The sequence below is a fragment of the Hemitrygon akajei genome, chromosome 23 (genome assembly GCF_048418815.1).
Source record: "Hemitrygon akajei chromosome 23, sHemAka1.3, whole genome shotgun sequence".
Lineage (NCBI taxonomy): Eukaryota > Metazoa > Chordata > Chondrichthyes > Myliobatiformes > Dasyatidae > Hemitrygon > Hemitrygon akajei.
In genome coordinates, this window is record NC_133146.1 from 13,501,851 (window position 1) to 13,520,721 (window position 18,871).

At 46.8% G+C, this 18,871-nt stretch overlaps 1 protein-coding gene across 7 annotated transcripts in view; it reads left to right on the top strand.

Annotated features, from left to right (window-relative positions):
- LOC140715164 (A-type potassium channel modulatory protein KCNIP2) overlaps nucleotides 1-18,871 on the top strand; it is a 497,102-nt gene that overhangs the window by 411,755 nt on the left and 66,476 nt on the right. For 2 of the 7 annotated variants that reach the window (XM_073026958.1, XM_073026957.1), the window contains exon 2: nucleotides 9,184-9,354. The exons of the other annotated variants lie outside the window; for them this stretch is intronic. In XM_073026958.1, the coding sequence (XP_072883059.1) occupies nucleotides 9,342-9,354 (13 nt within the window). In that variant the 5' untranslated portion in view covers nucleotides 9,184-9,341. The remainder of the gene's footprint in view (nucleotides 1-9,183; nucleotides 9,355-18,871) is intronic. 7 annotated transcript variants of the gene reach the window in all.

The window sequence follows — 18,871 nt, forward strand, 5'->3', positions numbered from 1 at the left end:
TGAACCCAGTGGTATGGGGCCAACTTCTGCTGTACCTCTTGCCTGGTGTTTGTAGCGCGAAGAGAGCATGGCCTGGATGGTGGGAGGTCCTTGATGATGGACGCTGCTTTTTTGTGGCAGTGCTTCTTTTAACTGTGTTCAGTGATGGGGAGGGTTTTGCCTGGGATGGACTGGGTTGTATCTATCACTGTCTGCATACTTTTCCATTCCTGGGCATTGGTGTTTCCATGCCAGACCATGATGTAACCAGTCAGGATACTCCCCACAGTGCATCTATTACCAGTCTGTCAAACTTCTAACAAAGCATGCCTCCTTCGTGATGGCAGTCACTGGACAGATCCTCTGAAATGGTCACGGCAAGGAATTTTAAATTGCTGCCCCTCTCCACCTCCGCTTCTCTAGTGAGGTCTACCTTACGGACACAATGTCTTCTTCGTATAGTCAATGATCAGCTCCAGGAACAATCCTATCAGACACTTGTCCCCACCAGTTTCTCCTGCATCATCCTGCAGTGTGCTTCCCTCATGGTTTCAGTGATTCAACGCTTTATGTTTAACTTGGGTGACGCGACAATAATCAGTAAGGAGATGAATTGCAAGGTTGTATTTAGTATACATTTTTTGATAGTAAATGTATTTTGAACTTTGAACTCTCCAGTTTGTAAAGATCTCTGGCCATTGATCTAACACGAAACCTAAAGCATCTAAAGCTGTTAGAAGTAGTTGAGGCAGGTACAGATATTTAAAACACATTTAGACAGAAACATAGACAGAAAAGATTTAGATCAGGGATTCCCAGTGTGGGTCCATGGACCCCTCGGTTAATGGTAGGGGTCTGCGGCTTAAATAAAGATTGGGAGGCCCTGACTTAGAGGGATACAGACTAAATGCAGATGAATAAGGTGCTGGGGCTCTACCACCAGGTAGGCAGTTTGACTGAGGGGCCTTTTCCATGCTGTGTAACTCTCTGATGCAAATATTGGTTTAGTATTGTCACATGATGCAGCAAAAAAAACTTTTGTTTGTGTGCAGATCATTCCACACGTAGGCACACTGAGGTGGCAGAGAGAAAACAGAGTGCAGAATGTTTCGATATACATGTGACAAATAAAGCTCTCTCTGGGATGTCCCACACCAGATGATAAAACAGACTGCCACGGCGTGTCCAGATGATAGATGAGGGTCTGCCCGCCCACCGCGTCTCCCAGTCTTGTCCGACCCAGCAGGCAATGTCACGTCTTCGCCCAGCTGACTTCCGCAGGAGACTGTAAAAGATGCTGGAGGAACTCAGCAGGTCGAGCAGCCTCCATGGAGGGAAATGGACTGTTGAAGTTTCAGGCTGAGCCCCTTTTCCTGAGTGAAGAGGGTATTGTGGAGAGGACGTGGGGCAGGAGGAGTAGGCAGGATAGGTGAGTCCCCGTGAGGAGGGATTGTTTGGCCAATGATCAAGGGTGGGGACGGTGACAGAGGCTGGGAAATGGAAGGTGGAGGTGACAAAGGGCTTCAGCATTCCCTGGGAAATCTTCCTCTACCTCCCACCAGCCCCCTGCCACCTGCCACCACACAGGACTGACTGCCCCCCACCCCCACCCCCTCTCCCCCATCGCACTGAAATCCATTGGAAACCTTGTCCTTACCCGTAAGCCGAATTCACTGTCTCGGTACAGCTCAGCGTGTCATCTAGATGTCACACACTAGCCAAGAGGCTGAAAATTCACCCGGCCATTCAGTAACCTTATTGCAAGGGGCAGGCACTGGGGAGCTGAGGTGAGAGACCCCAATCAGCCAGAACCCCCAGGAATTAGACAATCTGCTCACCGGTCCATGCCTCTTCCTCTGTTAACCGTTTCAGTGCCTGGGTTGGCTTGCTGACAGTTTGCAGTCCGGGAGGTGCTGGGTACAAGATTCTTGCAACTGCAGGGGTCAGTAAAGCAGCCAGCACAATCAAGGAGTGCATTGAGCTTCCCCCCCCCCCCCCACCACCTTCTCATCGGGCAGAAGGTACAAAAACCTGAAAGGACAGCTTCCATCCCACTGTTATCAGCCTATGAAATAGCTCCCCAGGATGGTGAAGATTAACCTTAATAAAGATGTATAAACCATTAAGAGTTATAAGATGAAGTGGACAGCCAGTGCCTTGTTCCCAGGGTGGAAATGACTAATACAAGGGGGCATCATTCGAAGATGATTGGAGGAGATTATGGGGGTGGGGGGGTGTCAAGGGTGGGTTTTTACACAGAGTGCATGGAATGTCCTGCCAGGGTGGTGGTAGAGTCAGATACATTCCAGATATTGAAGAGGCTCTTAGGTAGGCACATGGATGAAAGAAAGATGGCAGGCCATTCAGAAGAGAAGGGTTATATTGATCTTAGAGTAGGTTTAAAGGTGAGCACAACATCGTGGGCTGAAGAAGGGCCTGTACTGTGCTATAATGGTCTGTTTTATGCTGACAAGATGGACTCCTGACCTCTCAGTCTACCTCATTATGATCTAGTATCTTATGGCTTATCTGCACTGCACTTTCTAGCTGTTGTACTGTGTTCTGTATCATGATCGTTTTATCGTGTTCTACCTCAAACCTCTGCTGCCTTGCGGTTATACCCACTCCTGGGGAAGGCTTCGGGAGTAAATTCGGAGGGAAAAATCTGGAGCTGGAGTTCCTAAGACAGTCCTACATTGAGTCCAATGTTGACTGGCAACTCCGGTGATGCTGCTGGTACCAAACCGTATTGGTCTCTGCTGTTCTGTTGGATTCATCAGCTGCTTGGAAAGGGGAAGCCTGCTACATGGGCAACAGTTTGCTCTCTGTATCATACTGCCCTGGCTTGTGTATCTAGACAGCTAGGACACAACATCCTGGGTCAGCTCTGACCAACGGAGGCATCATGATCATCACCACCACCTCAATGAGTAGGTCTGTATGAACAGCATGCAGGTCAAGTTTTTCACACTATCTTGGTACGCGGTGACTAATTCCAAGTCCAAGTCCCTTTGTGTTGAAGTGTGGGACAGGATGAGGGATGGAGTGAGTGTCAGTATGTTCCTGACCTAGCAAGCAAAAAATAGTGGGAAGTTAGGGTATTGGGAAGGTTTTAAAAACAAACAGAAAGTAAATGAAAAAGTCATTAAGAAAGTAAAGATGGAAGACGGAAGTAAGCCAGCCAATAATATTAAAGTGGGTACCAAAAGTTTCTTCAGATACATAAAGTGTAAAAGAGAGGTGAGAATGGATAATGGACCACAGGAAAATGATGCTGGAGAGGTAGAAATGGGGAGCAAGGAAATGGCAGATGAACAGAATAAGTATTTTGCATCAGTCTTCCCTGTGGAAGACACTAGCAGTATGGTGGAAGTTCCAGGTGTTGGGGGCATGAAGTGTGTGAAGTTACCATAACTAGAGAGAAGGTTCTTTGGAAACTGAAAGGTCTGAAGGCACCTGGACCAGATGGTGCACATTCCAGGGTTCTAAAAGAGGTGGTTGAAGAGATTGTGGAGGTATTAGTAATGATCCTTCAAGCATCGCTAGATTCTGGAATGGTTCAGGAAGACTGGAAAATTGTAAATGTCACTCCACTCTTCAAAAAGGGAGAGAGGCAGAAGAAAGGAAACTATAGGCCAATTAGTCACAGCCAATTAAAAGGATGAGGTCTTAGGGTACTTGGAGGGACATGATAAAATAGGCAATAGTCAGTATGGTTTCCTCGAGGGAAAATTTTGCCTGACAAATCTGTTGGAATACTGTGAAGGAATAACAAACAGGATAGACAAAGGAGAATCAGTAATGTTGTGTACTTGGGTTTTCTGAAGGCCTTTGACAAGATGCCACACATGAGGCACCTTGGTATTGAGGGGAAGATTCTAGCATTGATAAAACAGTGTCTGATTGGCAGGATGCAAAGAGTGGAAATAAAGGAAGCCTTTTCTAATTGGCTGCTGGTGACTAGTGGTGTACCACAGGGGTCTGTGTTGGAACCAATTCTTTTTATGTAATATGTCAATGATTTGGATGATGGAATTGATGGCTTTGTTGCGAATCAATTTTACAGATAATATGAAGATAGGTGGAGCAGCAGGTAGTCTTGAGGAAGTAGAGAGGCTACAGAAGGACAGTTTAGTAGAATTGGTAAAGAAATGGTAGATGGAATATAGTGTCTGGAATCGTATGGTCATGCACCTTGGTAGAAGAAATGAAAGTGTAGACTATTTCCTAAATGGAGTGAAAATACAAAAATACTGAGGTGCAAAGGGACTTTGAAGTCCTTGTGCATGATCCCCTGAAGGTTAACTTGCAGGTTGAGTCGGTGGTGAAGAAGGCAAATGAATGTTAGCATTCATTTAAAGAGGACTAGAATATAAAAGCAAGGATGTAATGTTGAGACTTTATAAAGTACTGGTGAGTCCTCACTTGCAGTATTGTGAGCAGTTTTGGGCCTCTTAGCTTAGAAAGAATAAGCTGAAATTGGAGAGGGTTCGAAGGAGGTTCACGAAAATGATTGAACGGCTTGTCATATGACAAGCATTTGATGGATCTGGTCCTGTATTCACTAGAATTCAGAAAAATGAGGGGTAAGCTAAATGAAACCTATCGAATGGTGAAAGGCCATGATAGAGTGGATGAGGAGAGGATGTTTCCTCTGGTGGGTGAGTCTAAGACCATATGGCACACCCTCAGAACAGAGGGGTGTCCTTTTAGATTGGAGATGAGGAGGAATTTCTTTAGCTAGAGAGTGGTGAATCTGTGGAATTCATTGCCAAAGTAGTTGTGGAGCTCGTCTTTATGCATATTTAAGGCAGAGGTTGACAGATTTTTGACTGGTCAGGGTATGAAGGGATACGGGGAGAAGGCAGGAGATTGAGGCTGAGAGGACAATTGGATCAACCATAATGAAATAGCGAGCAAACTCGATAGGCTAAATGGCCTAATTCTGCTCCTATATTTTATGGTCTTGCGGTTAAGACATCAACAACACAGTGTGCTCTTCTTACAAGTGCAGGGTGAGGTAGAAGGAGGGTTGTGGGAGATGTACGGGGAGAGGGAGAGTGCCGAGGACAAACGAATCCCTCAGTGACTGAAGCCAAGTATTCAAGCCCTTGTCTGGCTGGGCTACTGCTGCCACCTGCTGGCCGCAGTCTCTAAATGCAAGGTTCATTGAAGCTAGTTCCCACCCGGAGAAGTTTGTCATTTTCCCGCAGGAAGGACCCAGATTAATCCTGCCTCCCCGTGCTTGCATTTGTATTTCTGCTGGGCAGATCGAAAGTTCAACATTCAAAGTAAATTTAATATCAACGTATGGCAATGTTACCATATACTATCTTCAGATGCATTTTCTTGCAGGCATTTATGGGGAAGAAATATAATATAATAGAATTTTAAATATAATATAAAAGAAATAGATATAATAGAATTTACAAAAACTATGCATAAACAGATGAAGACTGACAAGCAACCGATGTGCAACAGTATGCAAACTGTACAAATAAAAATATAATACTGAGAACATGAGTTCACAGGGCCGTTGAGGAATAGCACAGGTACAAGCTCTTTGGTCTAACCCTTTGACCAAAGTTCCCATGCCCAAGTTTGGCCCATTTCCCTCTAAACTTTTCTGTCTGTGTACCTCTCCAAGTGCCTTTTAAATGTTGCCCAAACCACTTCCCCTGGCAGCTCATCCCACGTACACACCACCCTGTGGGTGAAAGGCTTACCCCTCCAGCTCCTATGAAATCTTGCCTGTCTCACCTTAAACCCGTGTTCTCCATTTGACCCCCTGGTCTCCCACACTCCAGGAGTAAAGTCCTGGTCCGTCCAACCTGTGGCCAAGTCCACCAAGTTTTGCCGATATTCTTGTGGATTTTCTTTGCACTTTTATCTTTCCTGAAAGAGTAAAATAGGCCATTTGGCCCATCAGGTTTCTCCACCATTCCCTCATGGCTGATTTATTATCCCGATTAACCCCATTCTCCCACCTTCTCCCCATAACCATTGACACCATTACTACTCAAAAACCTCCACTTTAACTATACCCAGTGACTTTGCCTCCACAGCTGTCCGTGACAATGAATTCCACAGATTCACTACCCTCTGGCTAAAGGAATCCCTCCTCACTTCTGTTCCAAAGGGACATCCTTCTATTCTGAGGCTGTGCCTGTTGTTCCGAGACTCCCCCTCTATAGGAAACATTCTTTCTACGTCTACCCTAACTTTATTTAAAGCAGAGGTTGATTGGTTCCTGATTAGTAAGGGCATCAAAGGTTATGGGAGAAGTCAGGAGAATGGGGTTGTCAGGGATTATAAATCAGCCATGATGAGGTGCCAAAGTAGATATGAGACCTGATGAAGGGTTTCGGCCCAAAACGTCGGCTGTACTCTTTTCCATAGATGCTGGCTGACCTGCTGAGTTCCTCCAGCATTTTGTGTGTGTTGCTTGGATTTCCAGCATCTGCAGATTTTCTCCTGTTTGTGATTGGATGGCCTAATTCTGCTGGTTCGGTGATACAGTAGGTAGAACCAGATGATCGGGGGGGGCAAAGGGCCAATGGGGAGGAGGGAGGGAGGGAGCTGGAGGTGAGTAACAGGAGGCAGCATGGTAGTGTAGTAACTAGTGTAACACTTTACAGCACCACCAGCAAGATCGGGGTTCAATTCCCACTGCTACGGGGGGACTCGGAACCAATGGGGTTTATTAATCCCTGTGCTTGAAACATTTAGATCAATATTTAAATGGGCAATGTATAGAAAGACATAGACCTGATGCAGGCAGATGTAACGAGTTGTTGGGAGGGATGGGGAGGGAGGTCAGTGCGACGTGGTAGCATGGCGGTTAGCGGAATGAGGTGTTGGGAGGGATGGAGAGGGAGGTCAGTGTGACGTGGTAGCATGGCGGTTAGCGGAATGAGGTGTTGGGAGGGATGGGGAGGGAGGTCAGTGTGACGTGGTAGCATGGCGGTTAGCGGAATGAGTTGTTGGGAGGGATGGGGAGGGAGGTCAGTGTGACGTGGTAACATGGCGGTTAGCGGAATGAGTTGTTGGGAGGGATGGGGAGGGAGGTCAGTGTGACGTGGTAGCATGGCGGTTAGCGGAATGAGTTGTTGGGAGGGATGGGGAGGGAGGTCAGTGTGACGTGGTAGCATGGCGGTTAGTGGAATGAGTTGTTGGGAGGGATGGAGAGGGAGGTCAGTGTGACGTGGTAGCATGGCGATTAGTGGAATGAGTTGTTGGGAGGGATGGGGAGGGAGGTCAGTGTGACGTGGTAGCATGGCGGTTAGCGGAATGAGTTGTTGGGAGGGATGGGGAGGGAGGTCAGTGTGACGTGATAGCATGGCGGTTAGCGGAATGAGTTGTTGGGAGGGATGGGGAGGGAGGTCAGTGTGACGTGATAGCATGGCGGTTAGCGGAATGAGTTGTTGGGAGGGATGTCAGTGTGACGTGGTAGCATGGCGGTTAGCGGAATGCTTTCCAGCACAAACGATCGTCGACTGGAGTTCGATTCCTGCCGCTGTCTGTAAGGTGTTTGTACATTCTCCTCGTGACCGTGAGGGATTCCTCGAGGTGCTCCGGTTTCCTCCCTCTTCTGAAGACATAGAGTTAGGCTTAGGGTTGGTGAGTTGTGGGCACGCTACGTTGGTGCCAGAAGCATGCCAGCACTTGGGGGCGGCCCCCCAGCACATATTTTGACTGTGTTGGTTGCTGGCGCAAACGATTCATTTTGTTGTTTTGATGTACGTGGGACAAATAAATCTAATCTTTAAAGCAACTGGTGGGATTAAATATTTAAAGGTGAACTTTATTTGTCACCTGTACAGCGAAACGCATCATTTTGCGTCAAAGCCAGTCAGCGCGGATTGTGTCGTGCCACCAGGTTGGCACCAGGCTCCTGCCAACAGCGCAGCATGCCCGCAACTCGGGTCTAGGCATCCTGGTTCACATTCAGGTTCATTTATTTAACACACGTCTGCATCGAATTTACCATGACAGGTGTCATTTAACAAGCAACACAACCTGAGGAGGGGTGGCGGATAGACAGATTAGGAAAGAGATGTAATAAAAGGTGAGAAAGAGAGGAAACAAAAAGGGGCAGAGGGGGGTAAGTGGGGAGAGAGAAGGGTGGAGGGAGGTACAGAGGCTTGGATGTGGAGGTGGCACAGGAATCTGGTAATTAAGGAGGGTGATAGCAGGAACTAGATAAGGGCAGGATGGCCGGAAGAACCAGGCTGGAGAAAGGATAGGAGACCAAGAAAGTCAAATAAAGGGGGGAATTTTACACAAAAGAGATTCTGCAGATACTGGGAATCCAGAGCAACATTCACACAAAATGCTGGCGAGACTCAGCAGGTCAGGTAACATCGGTGGAGGGGAATAAACATTTCGGGCTGAAACTCTTCATCAGGACTGAAACGGAAGGGGGGAAAGCCAGAATAAGAAGATGGGGGGAGTGGGAAGGAGAACAGGTTGGTAGATGATAGATGAGACCGGGTGAGGGGGAAGATGGGTGGGCGGGGCAGTGATGAGGGATGAAGGGAGAAGCTGGGAGGTGATCGATGGAGGAGGTAAAGAGCTGAAGATGAAGGGATCTGATAGGAGAGGAGAGTAGGCCATTGATGAAAGGAAAGGAGGTGATGGACAGGTGAAGAGAAGGGGTGAGCGAGGAACCACAATGGGGAATGACAAAAGAGAGAAGAGGATGGGTTAGAAATTACTGGAAGTTAGAGTAATTAATGGTTGGCCCTTTGATGTTATTGAAGCATGGAGTTTCATGGGGTTCATATCTACAGTTCACTGAAAGTGGCTACACAGTTGGATATGATGGTAAAGGAGGTGTATGGCGTGCTTGCTTTCATTGTAGGGGTGATGAGCATAAGAGTAAGGAAGTCATTCTGCAGTTGTATAAAACTTTGGTCAGACTGCACTTGGAGCCTGAAGACACACACTCAGCATTTCAGGAACATCTTCTTCCCCTCCACCATCAGATTTCTGAACGGGCAATGAATCCATGAACACAGCCTCACTCTTTTTCCCTCTCCTCTTGCACTAATTTTATATATACTCATTGTAACTTATAGTGTTTTATTACTGTGCATGCTTTGTACTGCCACTGCAAAACAACGAGTTCCACAACATATGCCGGTGAGATTGAATCTGATCCTGATTCTGAGTATTGTGTACACTCTGGTTGCCTCATTATAGGAAGGACGTGGAGACTGTGGACAGAGTGCAGAAGAAGTTTACCAGGATGCTGCCTGGATTAGAAGATATGAGCTACAAGGAAAGTTTGGACAAACCTGTGCTGTTTTCTTGAGAGCGTCGAGGCTGAGTGGAGACCTGATACAAGTTTTTTTTAAATTATGAATGGCATAGGTCAGTCAGAATCATTCCCCCAGGGTAGGATTCAAACACCAGAGGACAAGCTAAGGTTGTAGGGGGGAGGGGCAGGGTGTTAGGGGCATATTCTGGAGTTAGGTTTTATGGAAAAATATTAATTTCAGCAACTAGTTTCTGCAACCAGTCTGAACATGGATTGTAGATTAACTTTAAAGTGCAGCCCTGGACGATAGTTTCCTGGAGTTGTGGACACCGGTTAATTGAAAAGCAGGCAATGCTGATTAACACACACAAAATGCTGGAGGGACTCAGCAGGCCAGGCAGCATCCATGGAAAAAAGTACGGTGGACATTTCGAACCGACACCTTTCGTCAGGACTCTAGTTTGTAATGCTGGTTAACATTCATTTTGGGTGTCTGGAGTGTGGGTGCAGAGGAGGCAGTGTGAAAATTAATTCAAAGGAACCATTGTAACTGTAGAATTGTCCTTTGATTTTCAGCATATAAAATGTCGTGTGATATTGGGTCAAACAAGCCTCTTCCAATCTCATTTGAAAAAAAATCATTTCTGTATCTATCGTCTCTGCCTTGATCATGTTAGAGTAGGGGGAGTTTAAAGGGTAACACAGCAAGTGGTAGGTGAAAGCAGGCAGATGGTGGAGTTTTAGAGGCTTTTAGATTGACTCGAATATGAAGGGAATGGAGGGATATCGAGGATATTTAGTAAAAATTGACATCAAGGTCAGTACAACATCTTAGGCTGAATGGCCTGTCCAGTGCTGTACTGTTCTATGTTCTGTGATTGCACCATCATACTGCATTCCCCCCCCCCCGCTGCATTTGGGTGGCCTCTAGATCATCCCACTCACTGGTTCTGCACTTGGAAACCTGTGTGCTCCACACAAAGCCACTGGTGACAAATGGTTGTGTGTCACACTCTCACACTCTCACTCTCACACTCTCACTCTCACACTCTCACTCACTCTCTCTCTCTCACTCTCTCTCTCACACTCTCACTCTCCCTCACTCTCTCACTCTCACACTCTCACACTCTCACTCTCTCTCACACTCTCACTCTCACACTCTCACTCTCCCTCACTCTCACACTCTCACTCTCCCTCACTCTCTCTCTCTCTCTCTCACACTCTCACACTCTCACTCTCCCTCACTCTCTCTCTCACTCTCTCTCTCACACTCTCACACTCTCACTCTCACACTCTCACTCTCCCTCACTCTCTCACTCTCACTCTCCCTCACTCTCTCTCTCACACTCTCACACTCTCACTCTCCCTCACTCTCTCTCTCACTCTCTCTCTCACACTCTCACACTCTCACTCTCCCTCACTCTCTCACTCTCCCTCACACTCTCACACTCTCACTCTCTCTCTCTCTCTCTCTCTCTCTCTCTCTCTCTCTCTCTCTCTCTCTCTCTCTCTCTCTCTCTCTCTCTCTCTCTCTCTCTCTCTCTCTCTCTCTCTCTCTCTCTCTCTCTCAGTCTCAGTCTCAGTCTCAGTCTCAGTCTCACACAGACACACACAAAATGCCTGAGAAACTCATCAGGTCAGACAGCATCTGTAGAGAGGAATAAACAGTCAACGTTTCGGACCGAGGACCCTTCATCTGGACTGGAAAAGTAGAGGGAAGAAAGCTGAGTAAGGACTGGATAAAGGGTTTCGGCCCAGACAGTTAATTCCCCTCCATAGATGCTGCCTGACTTGCTGAGTTCCTCCAGCATTTTGTGCGTGTTGCTCTGGATTTCCAGCACCTGCAGAATCTTGTGTTTATCATTAGCTGGTTGGTGTCTCTCATGCGGCAGGCCGGCACCAGGACCCACGGAACCCGAGACCCAGTGATCAGACTCACCGTACTGCTGCTCATCTCCCATTCCCTGGCTGTCGGAGTGGAGATGGTATTTACACAGGTGCAATGTCGGCACAGATACCAGCAGATGGTACGGCTCCACAGCCCGGCTCTGTGAAGGGTAGGCAGCTGGTTACCTTACAGGCTCATATCCTTTTGGGAGGAGCTGACTGACAACTCCGGGCAGATATTAACAGCATTGGAACAGGGGGAGGCCATTCCTCCCCTCCAGCTTATTCTGCTATTCAACCAGGAATGGATAATGTGCAGCCACAAGAGATTCTGCAGATGCTGGAAATCTGGAGGACTAGACCAAGGGGCAGGAGGAGCTCAGCAGGATAGGCAACATTTGTAGAGGGAAATGGATAGTCATTGTTTTAAATCTCTTCTCTCTCCCCCCCCCCCCATGAACAGAAGACAGCTAAAGCCTGAAATAAAATATACCATCATGCTCAAGGACAGCTTCAATCCCACTGATACCAGACTTGTATGATAAAATGGACTATTGACGTCACAATATGAACTTCCATTTTATCGTTTACCCACTCTGCAATTTCTCTGTAGCCTTTACACTTTACTGTGCATTGTTATTGCTTTAATTTGTTTTACTTTTTTTTTATCTATTTTGTTTTCATTTAGAGATACAGAACAAAATATGACCTTCCGGCCCTTCGAGCTGTGTTGCCCAGCAACCCCCTGATAACCCCAATTTAACTCTAACCTAACCACGGAACAGTTTGCAATGACCTGTGAGCCCACCTGGTAGGACTTTGTGCTGGGGGCGGAAACTGGCCACACATTCCGCGGGGAGGACGTACAGAGACTCCGTAGGGAATGGCGGGATTGAACTGAAGGCTCCAACACCACGAGCTGTAATAATGTCACGCTGACCGAGGCACTACCTCAATGTACAGTGCAATGATTTGATCTGTATGAACAGTATGCAGGACAAGCTTTTCGCTGTACCTGGACAATAATAAAACAGCACCAATCTGGGGTGCGGATGAAAGACCTCAACCCAAAGTGTTGACTGTCCATTTCCCTCCTTAGAGACTCCTGGGCCTGCTGGGTTTCCCCAGCGCTGTTCTGTGTTATTAGTAATCATCTGTTCCTTGATTTATCCAACCCGATTCCATAATCCCGGAAAGAGTCTTGTGCAGTAAAAAGACAGCCAGACTAGAGTTAAAAAAAACACACAGAAAATACTGGAGGAACTCAGCAGGTCAGGCAGCGTCTATGGAAAAGGGTAGACAGTCGACGTTTCGGGCTGAGACTCTTATTCAGGACTGAGAAGGAAAGGGGAAGGAGGATAGATGGAAGTTGGGAGGTGAAGCCTGTCGGACGGGAGAGCTCAAGGGCTGGAGGGGGTGAAATCTGATAGGAGAGGAGATGCACATTTGGAGAAAGGGAAGGAGGAGGAGGCCCAGGGGGAGGTGATGGGCAGGAGAAAAGTCTAAAAATCAGAGTAGGGATAGGGGAAAGGGGGAGGGAATGTGTTTACAGAAGGAAAAATCAATATTTATGCCATCAGATTGGAGGCTACCCAGATGGAATATTGAACCTTTAAGATATTTTTCTATTATGATACTTATCCCTCTGGAAAAGCTTATTTATGTACACTGAAACAGAGCATGGAACCTAAAATATTCAGATTCAGCAACACAGAAATTAACAGTGAAACCCTCAGAGACAGATTGACCATGACTGTGTGATGGGACAGTGTAGAGGGAGCTTTGCTCTGTATCTAACCTATACTGTCTCTGTCCTGGGAGTGTGTGATGGGACAGCGTAGAGGGAGCTTCACTCTGTATCTAACCTATACTGTCTCTGTCCTGGGAGTGTGTGATGGGACAGTGTAGAGGGAGCTTCACTCTGTATCTAACCTATACTGTCTCTGTCCTGGGAGTGTGTGATGGGACAGTGTAGAGGGAGCTTCGCTCTGTATCTAACCCGTGCTGTCCCTGACCTGGGGGTGTGTGATGGGACAGTGTAGAGGGAGCTTCTCTCTGTATCTAACCCGTGCTGTCCCTGTCCTGGGAGTGTGTGATGGGACAGTGTAGAGGGAGCTTCATTCTGTATCTAACCCGTGCTGTCCCTGTCCTGGGGGTGTGTGATGGGACAGTGTAGAGGGAGTTTTGCTCTGTATCTAACCTATACTGTCTCTGTCCTGGGAGTGTGTGATGGGACAGTGTAGAGGGAGCTTCACTCTGTATCTAACCCGTGCTGTCCCTGTCCTGGGGGTGTGTGATGGGACAGTGTAGAGGGAGCTTCACTCTGTATCTAACCCGTGCTGTCCCTGTCCTGGGAGTGTGTGATGGGACAGTGTAGAGGGAGCTTCACTCTGTATCTAACCCGTGCTGTCCCTGTCCTGGGAGTGTGTGGTGGGACAGTGTTGAGGGAGCTTCACTCTGTATCTAACCCGTGCTGTCCCTGTCCTGGGAGTGTGTGATGGGACAGTGTAGAGGGAGCTTCACTCTGTATCTAACCCGTGCTGTCCCTGTCCTGGGAGTGTGTGATGGGACAGTGTAGAGGGAGCTTCATTCTGTATCTAACCCGTGCTGTCCCGGTCCTGGGAGTGTGTGATGGGACAGTGTAGAGGGAGCTTCACTCTGTATCTAACCCGTGCTGTCCCTGACCTGGGGGTGTGTGATGGGACAGTGTAGAGGGAGCTTCACTCTGTATCTAACCCGTGCTGTCCCTGTCCTGGGAGTGCGTGATGGGACAGTGTAGAGGGAGATTCACTCTGTATCTAACCCGTGCTGTCCCTGTCCCGGGAGTGTGTGATGGGACAGTGTAGAGGGAGCTTCGCTCTGTATCTAACCCGTGCTGTCCCTGTCCCGGGAGTGTGTGATGGGACAGTGCAGAGGGAGCTTCGCTCTGTCTCTAACCCGTGCTGTCCCTGTCCCTGTCCCGGGAGTGTGTGATGGGACAGTGTAGAGGGAGCTTCACTCTGTATCTAACCCGTGCTGTCCCTGTCCTGGGAGTGTGTGATGGACAATGGAAATTCTGCCTTTCATGGATCCAACTTTAAACAACATGTTACATGCTCAGAAATTGAATGTACTGTTTAAAAAGCACTGTGTTTAATTTTGTTCATTGAAGTTTGTGCATCTGCCAAAAGAGGCATACTAAATATGTAAAAGTTCCAGTCAAACACTTCAGAACAGATTCAAGTAAGACAGCTTAAGCAGTGATCTTATCTACATCTTGTCTTCCACCTTTCACTACAAGTTGCATTTACATAGCTTCTCAAATAATGCACCTCAATCCAATATACTTCGTACTAGATAGGAGTGTTTCCGAACAAGATTTGGCACTGAGGCACCATCAGAGGTATTTAGTCAGGTGATCAGAGGCTTAGTCACGGACATAAGTGCTGAGGAATGGATTAACGGATGAGAGAGAGCTGGGGACGTGTGTAAAGGGAATCCTAGTGATTAAGGGGCCAGAAACTGCTTACTCCACAGCTAGAACATAGCGTTCACATCTGGTTGCCACATGATAGGAAATTTTTAGAAAAGTTGTAGAGGAGATTTATCAGAATGTTGCTTGGATTACAGGGTATGTCTTACGAGGATAGGTTAAGAGAGCTAGGGCTTTTTATCTTTGGAGTGAAAGAAGATAAGATGTGATTTGATAGGGGTGTATTCAATGATAAGAGACATATGAGGGGTGACTGATAAGTTCATGGCCTAAGGTAGAAGGAGTCAATTTTAGAAAACCTAGCACATTTATTTTTCCTATATTTACACACTTAGTCCAGCGGTCGTGGAGCATATGGATCCCTTCTTTGTAGAAGTCGACATCTTGGACCTCCAGAAGTGGTCCACAGCAGGGGTGATCGATAAGTTTGTGGCCTAGGGTAGAAGGAGATGAGTTATTAACTTCAAACTTTCTGCATAATCACTCAAAGAGTTGAACTGCATGTGCATGTGACAAGAGCTGTATAACTCATCTCCTTCTACTGTAGGCCACAAACTTATCGATCACCCTTGCTGTGGACCACCTGGAGGTCCAAGATGCTCTCATTACCTGCACGTGCAGTTCAACTCTTTGAGTGAAATTGTAGAAAAGTTTGAAGTTAATAACTCATCTCCTTCTACCTTAGGCCATGAACTTATCAATCACCCCTGGCAGTGGTCCACTTCTACAAAGAAGAGATCCATATGCTCCACGACCGCTGGACTAAGTGTGTACATGTAGGAGGGGACTATGTTGAAAAATTAATGTGCTAGGTTTTCTGAAATTGACTCCTTCTACCTTAGGTCATGAACATATCAATCACCCCTGGTAGATTGAGATCTTTTCCTAGGGTGGAAATAGCCAATAAGAGCGGGCATATTTTGAGGGTGATTGAAGGAAAGGGGATGGATGTCAGGTTTTTCTCATAAAGAGAGTGATGCGTGCAAGGAACCCACTGCTGAGGATGGTGTAAGAGGCAGACACATTAGGGTCATTTAAGATAGGCACATGGATATAGAAAATTGGAGGGCCATAGAGGAGGAGAGGGTTTAATTGGTCTTGCAGTAAGTTAAAAAGTTGGTGCCTGCACTGCACTGCCTATGTTTTATGACTCAAAGCACTGGTGTCACTCATGGAGCAAGTAGATTGGACATGATCAAGGAGCGGGATTGGAGGGGTACAGAAATCCCGAATGGATACTGTGCTGGAGGAGGGTACAGGGATAAGGAGGGGCAAACAGGAGGATCTGGAAGCAGTTGCAGTCAAAGTTTATTATCAAACACCTAAATGTCACCATATTCTACCCTGACATTCGTTTTCTTGGTGACATTCACAGTAGAAGAAGTAATCAATGAAAAACTTCGCACAAACTGTGTAAATACAAAAATAAACCAATAATAATTTTTTTTTAAATAAGTGAATAAGTAACACTGAGAACATGAGTTGTAGAATCTGTCTGTGAGTTGTGTTCAATGGATGCACTTTCAAGGGCTCTACAACGCACGCATAGATAGGAAATATAGGTATTGATGTTCACGTAAAGGTTTTGCTGAACCAGCAACCGATGTTCTGAAAGCATGTTGGGCACAAGGGATAAACAGGGCCTGGCGTGTCCTTGGCAACAGGCCACAATAATTCCGACTGGACATCGCCGGTCAACATTTTCAGCCAAGTCTTGTGGTCGGATTCCAAAGATTAAGAAACTGGGTAGAATGTGCTGAACGGTATATGGATGGAGGCTTAGACTGTGAGTGTGGGTAGTGAGAGGCTCCAGACGTGAGTAACGTCTGCTTTAGTTCTTACCTGCTTCCCTCTCTCTGTGGCATTGTCAGGAGCAAGACTTCCTTTCTTCAGAAGCCGAGGGTCTTGCTTCATATTTTGACCATCTCTGTTGTTCCTGTGCTCTCCCCGAGCTGGTGAGCTTTTATGTTCTTTTTTCCTCCAGATGACTTGCCCTGGGTTTCTGCCTCTGAAGTTCTGTGGCGGTCTTGACCTTTTCCAAGACCCCCCAGCAACTCTGAACAACAGCTCCACCTTCTCCTGGGACTACAGCCCTTTCACAGACGAAGGCTGATGAAATGCCACACCAGGGTAGAGATACTGAGATCCCTCGACTAGTGGCAGCTCTCCGTTTAAACTGAAGTTGCCGATGGGGACCCTGTCTCAGTCTCTGACTGATTAACAGCTTTGGATATAGGCTGAGGAATGTCTTTAGGTGACGATTTCCATCCACTCGCATTCTGGGGCTGCCGACAATTTGGACCATCTGTCTGTCTGTCTGTCTCTCTCTCTCTCTCTCTCTCTCTCTCTCTGTATCTAGCTCTGCCTGTGATTCTCTGTGTCCTGAACAACCTTGAGAGTCTGTCTCTTTATCTTAAAGTCTGTGCTTCTGTGTGACCCACCTTTTTGTGAACCCCCCTCCGTGTTTGTGTGTGTTTTGTAACTGTGCGTGCACAAGGTTCTCTGTCCTCGATTTCAGTGCGCCCTGACTGAGAAATCTTCTCTTGTACACCTCTGAGTCTTTCTTCCTGTTTTTAACTGTGTTCTTTGTGTTCTGTGCTGCTTCTCACTCTGTGTGTGTGTGTGTGTATGTATATACATACTTTGAATTATTTGTGAGTCTCTGAGGGTGTTTAAAATTTTGTGACTGACTTATTCTAAGCTCTGTGTATGTGTGTTATGTTTTCCTTGCGGTGAATTTATTTGTGAGTTTGAGTATATTTCAAACTCTGTGAATTCTGTCTTATTCTAAGCTCTGTGTGTGTGTGTGTATATATATATTTTCCTCACAGCGAATTCTTCGAGAGCTTCTGAGAACATTTCAAATTCTGTGAACTTTGTCTTATTCTAAGGTGTGTGTGTGTGTGTGTGTGTGTGTGTGTGTGTGTGTGTGTGTGTGTGTGTGTGTGTGTGTGTGTGTGTGTGTGTGTGTGTATGTAGACCATAATCTTCATCCTCCACCCACCCTCCTCATTCCATGCCATCCCGCTGTACATCTCTGGCTTTGCCTCTGTGTCTGTCACCGTAAATCTCTCAGCCTTGCCTCCCTGTAATTGCGACCCTGTGTTATCCATCGGTGGGTGTGCCCCAGTGACCCTTGTCCTTGCTTTCCTCTTGCTCCCACTGTCTCTACACTCTCAGCTGCAGGGGACAGCAGGATGGTTGTGGACACTGAGTGGCAGTCAGAAGGACTGCAAACCGTAGGCATTATCTTCCTGGTTGTAAGTTCTCTGAAGCTGTTACATTTCCTGGGACTGATTGATTTCTCCAGTGAAGGTAGGCAGAGGCAGCAAGTCCAGAGTACTCTCTCATTTATCACTGTCTAAGCTTTTTCCAGATTAACCCAATTTAAGGGACTTTAAATTTCTAAATATATCCTTGTAAATATAACCTTCCTCCTGGCTAATTTATGTATCTGTAACAAGTTATTTTTGTAAAGTTTATATCAATATATTTCAAGTACTGTCTCGCCGCTGACGCAGGCCACTCTTGGAAGTGATCTATGTGGAACTAGATGTTGTCTCTGACTGGGAACGGGAGGGGGTGGGTCATTTGACCCCTCAGAGTTTGGCAGCTTCTGGTTCTTCAGTGGTGAATCTGGATCTTGTCTCCAATCTTTTCTTCTTGGTTCTGTACAAAAATCTATTCATCGGTGTTCAATAGGTTTTGGTCTCAACACGCTTTCTGGATCAGGGTTCTGGGTTTGAACTGGTCTGTGTGCACAAGCCCTTGCACGTCCCACCCAGAATCAGAATCAGCTTATTTTCACTGTCTTATGTAATGTGCAATTCACGATTTTCTGGCAGCAGTACAGTGCACGGACGTAAAGTTTCTCTAAGTACATAAAACAAGGAATAATGATGTAGTTCATGGACTGTTCAGAAATCTGATGGCATTGGGGAAGAAGGGGTCCTGAGTTGTTGAGTGTGTGTCTTCAGGTTCCTGTACCTCCTCCTTGAAGGTAGCCGTGAATGGAGGGCTTGTGCTGGGTGCTAAGGTGATCGATGTCACCCTCTTGATGCCATGCATCTTGAAGATGTGCTCGATAGTGTGTGGGGGGGGGGTGTTCTAGCCTCTTAACCCTCTGCAGCCTCTTTGAACGCTTTGCATTGGAGCCTCCGTACCAGGCAAAGATTTTGTGTATCACCGAAGACCGGCAAGCTCCTGCAGATGTGGTGTGGAGAGATTCTGACTGGTTGTATCACTATCTGGCATGGAGGCTCCAAGGTACA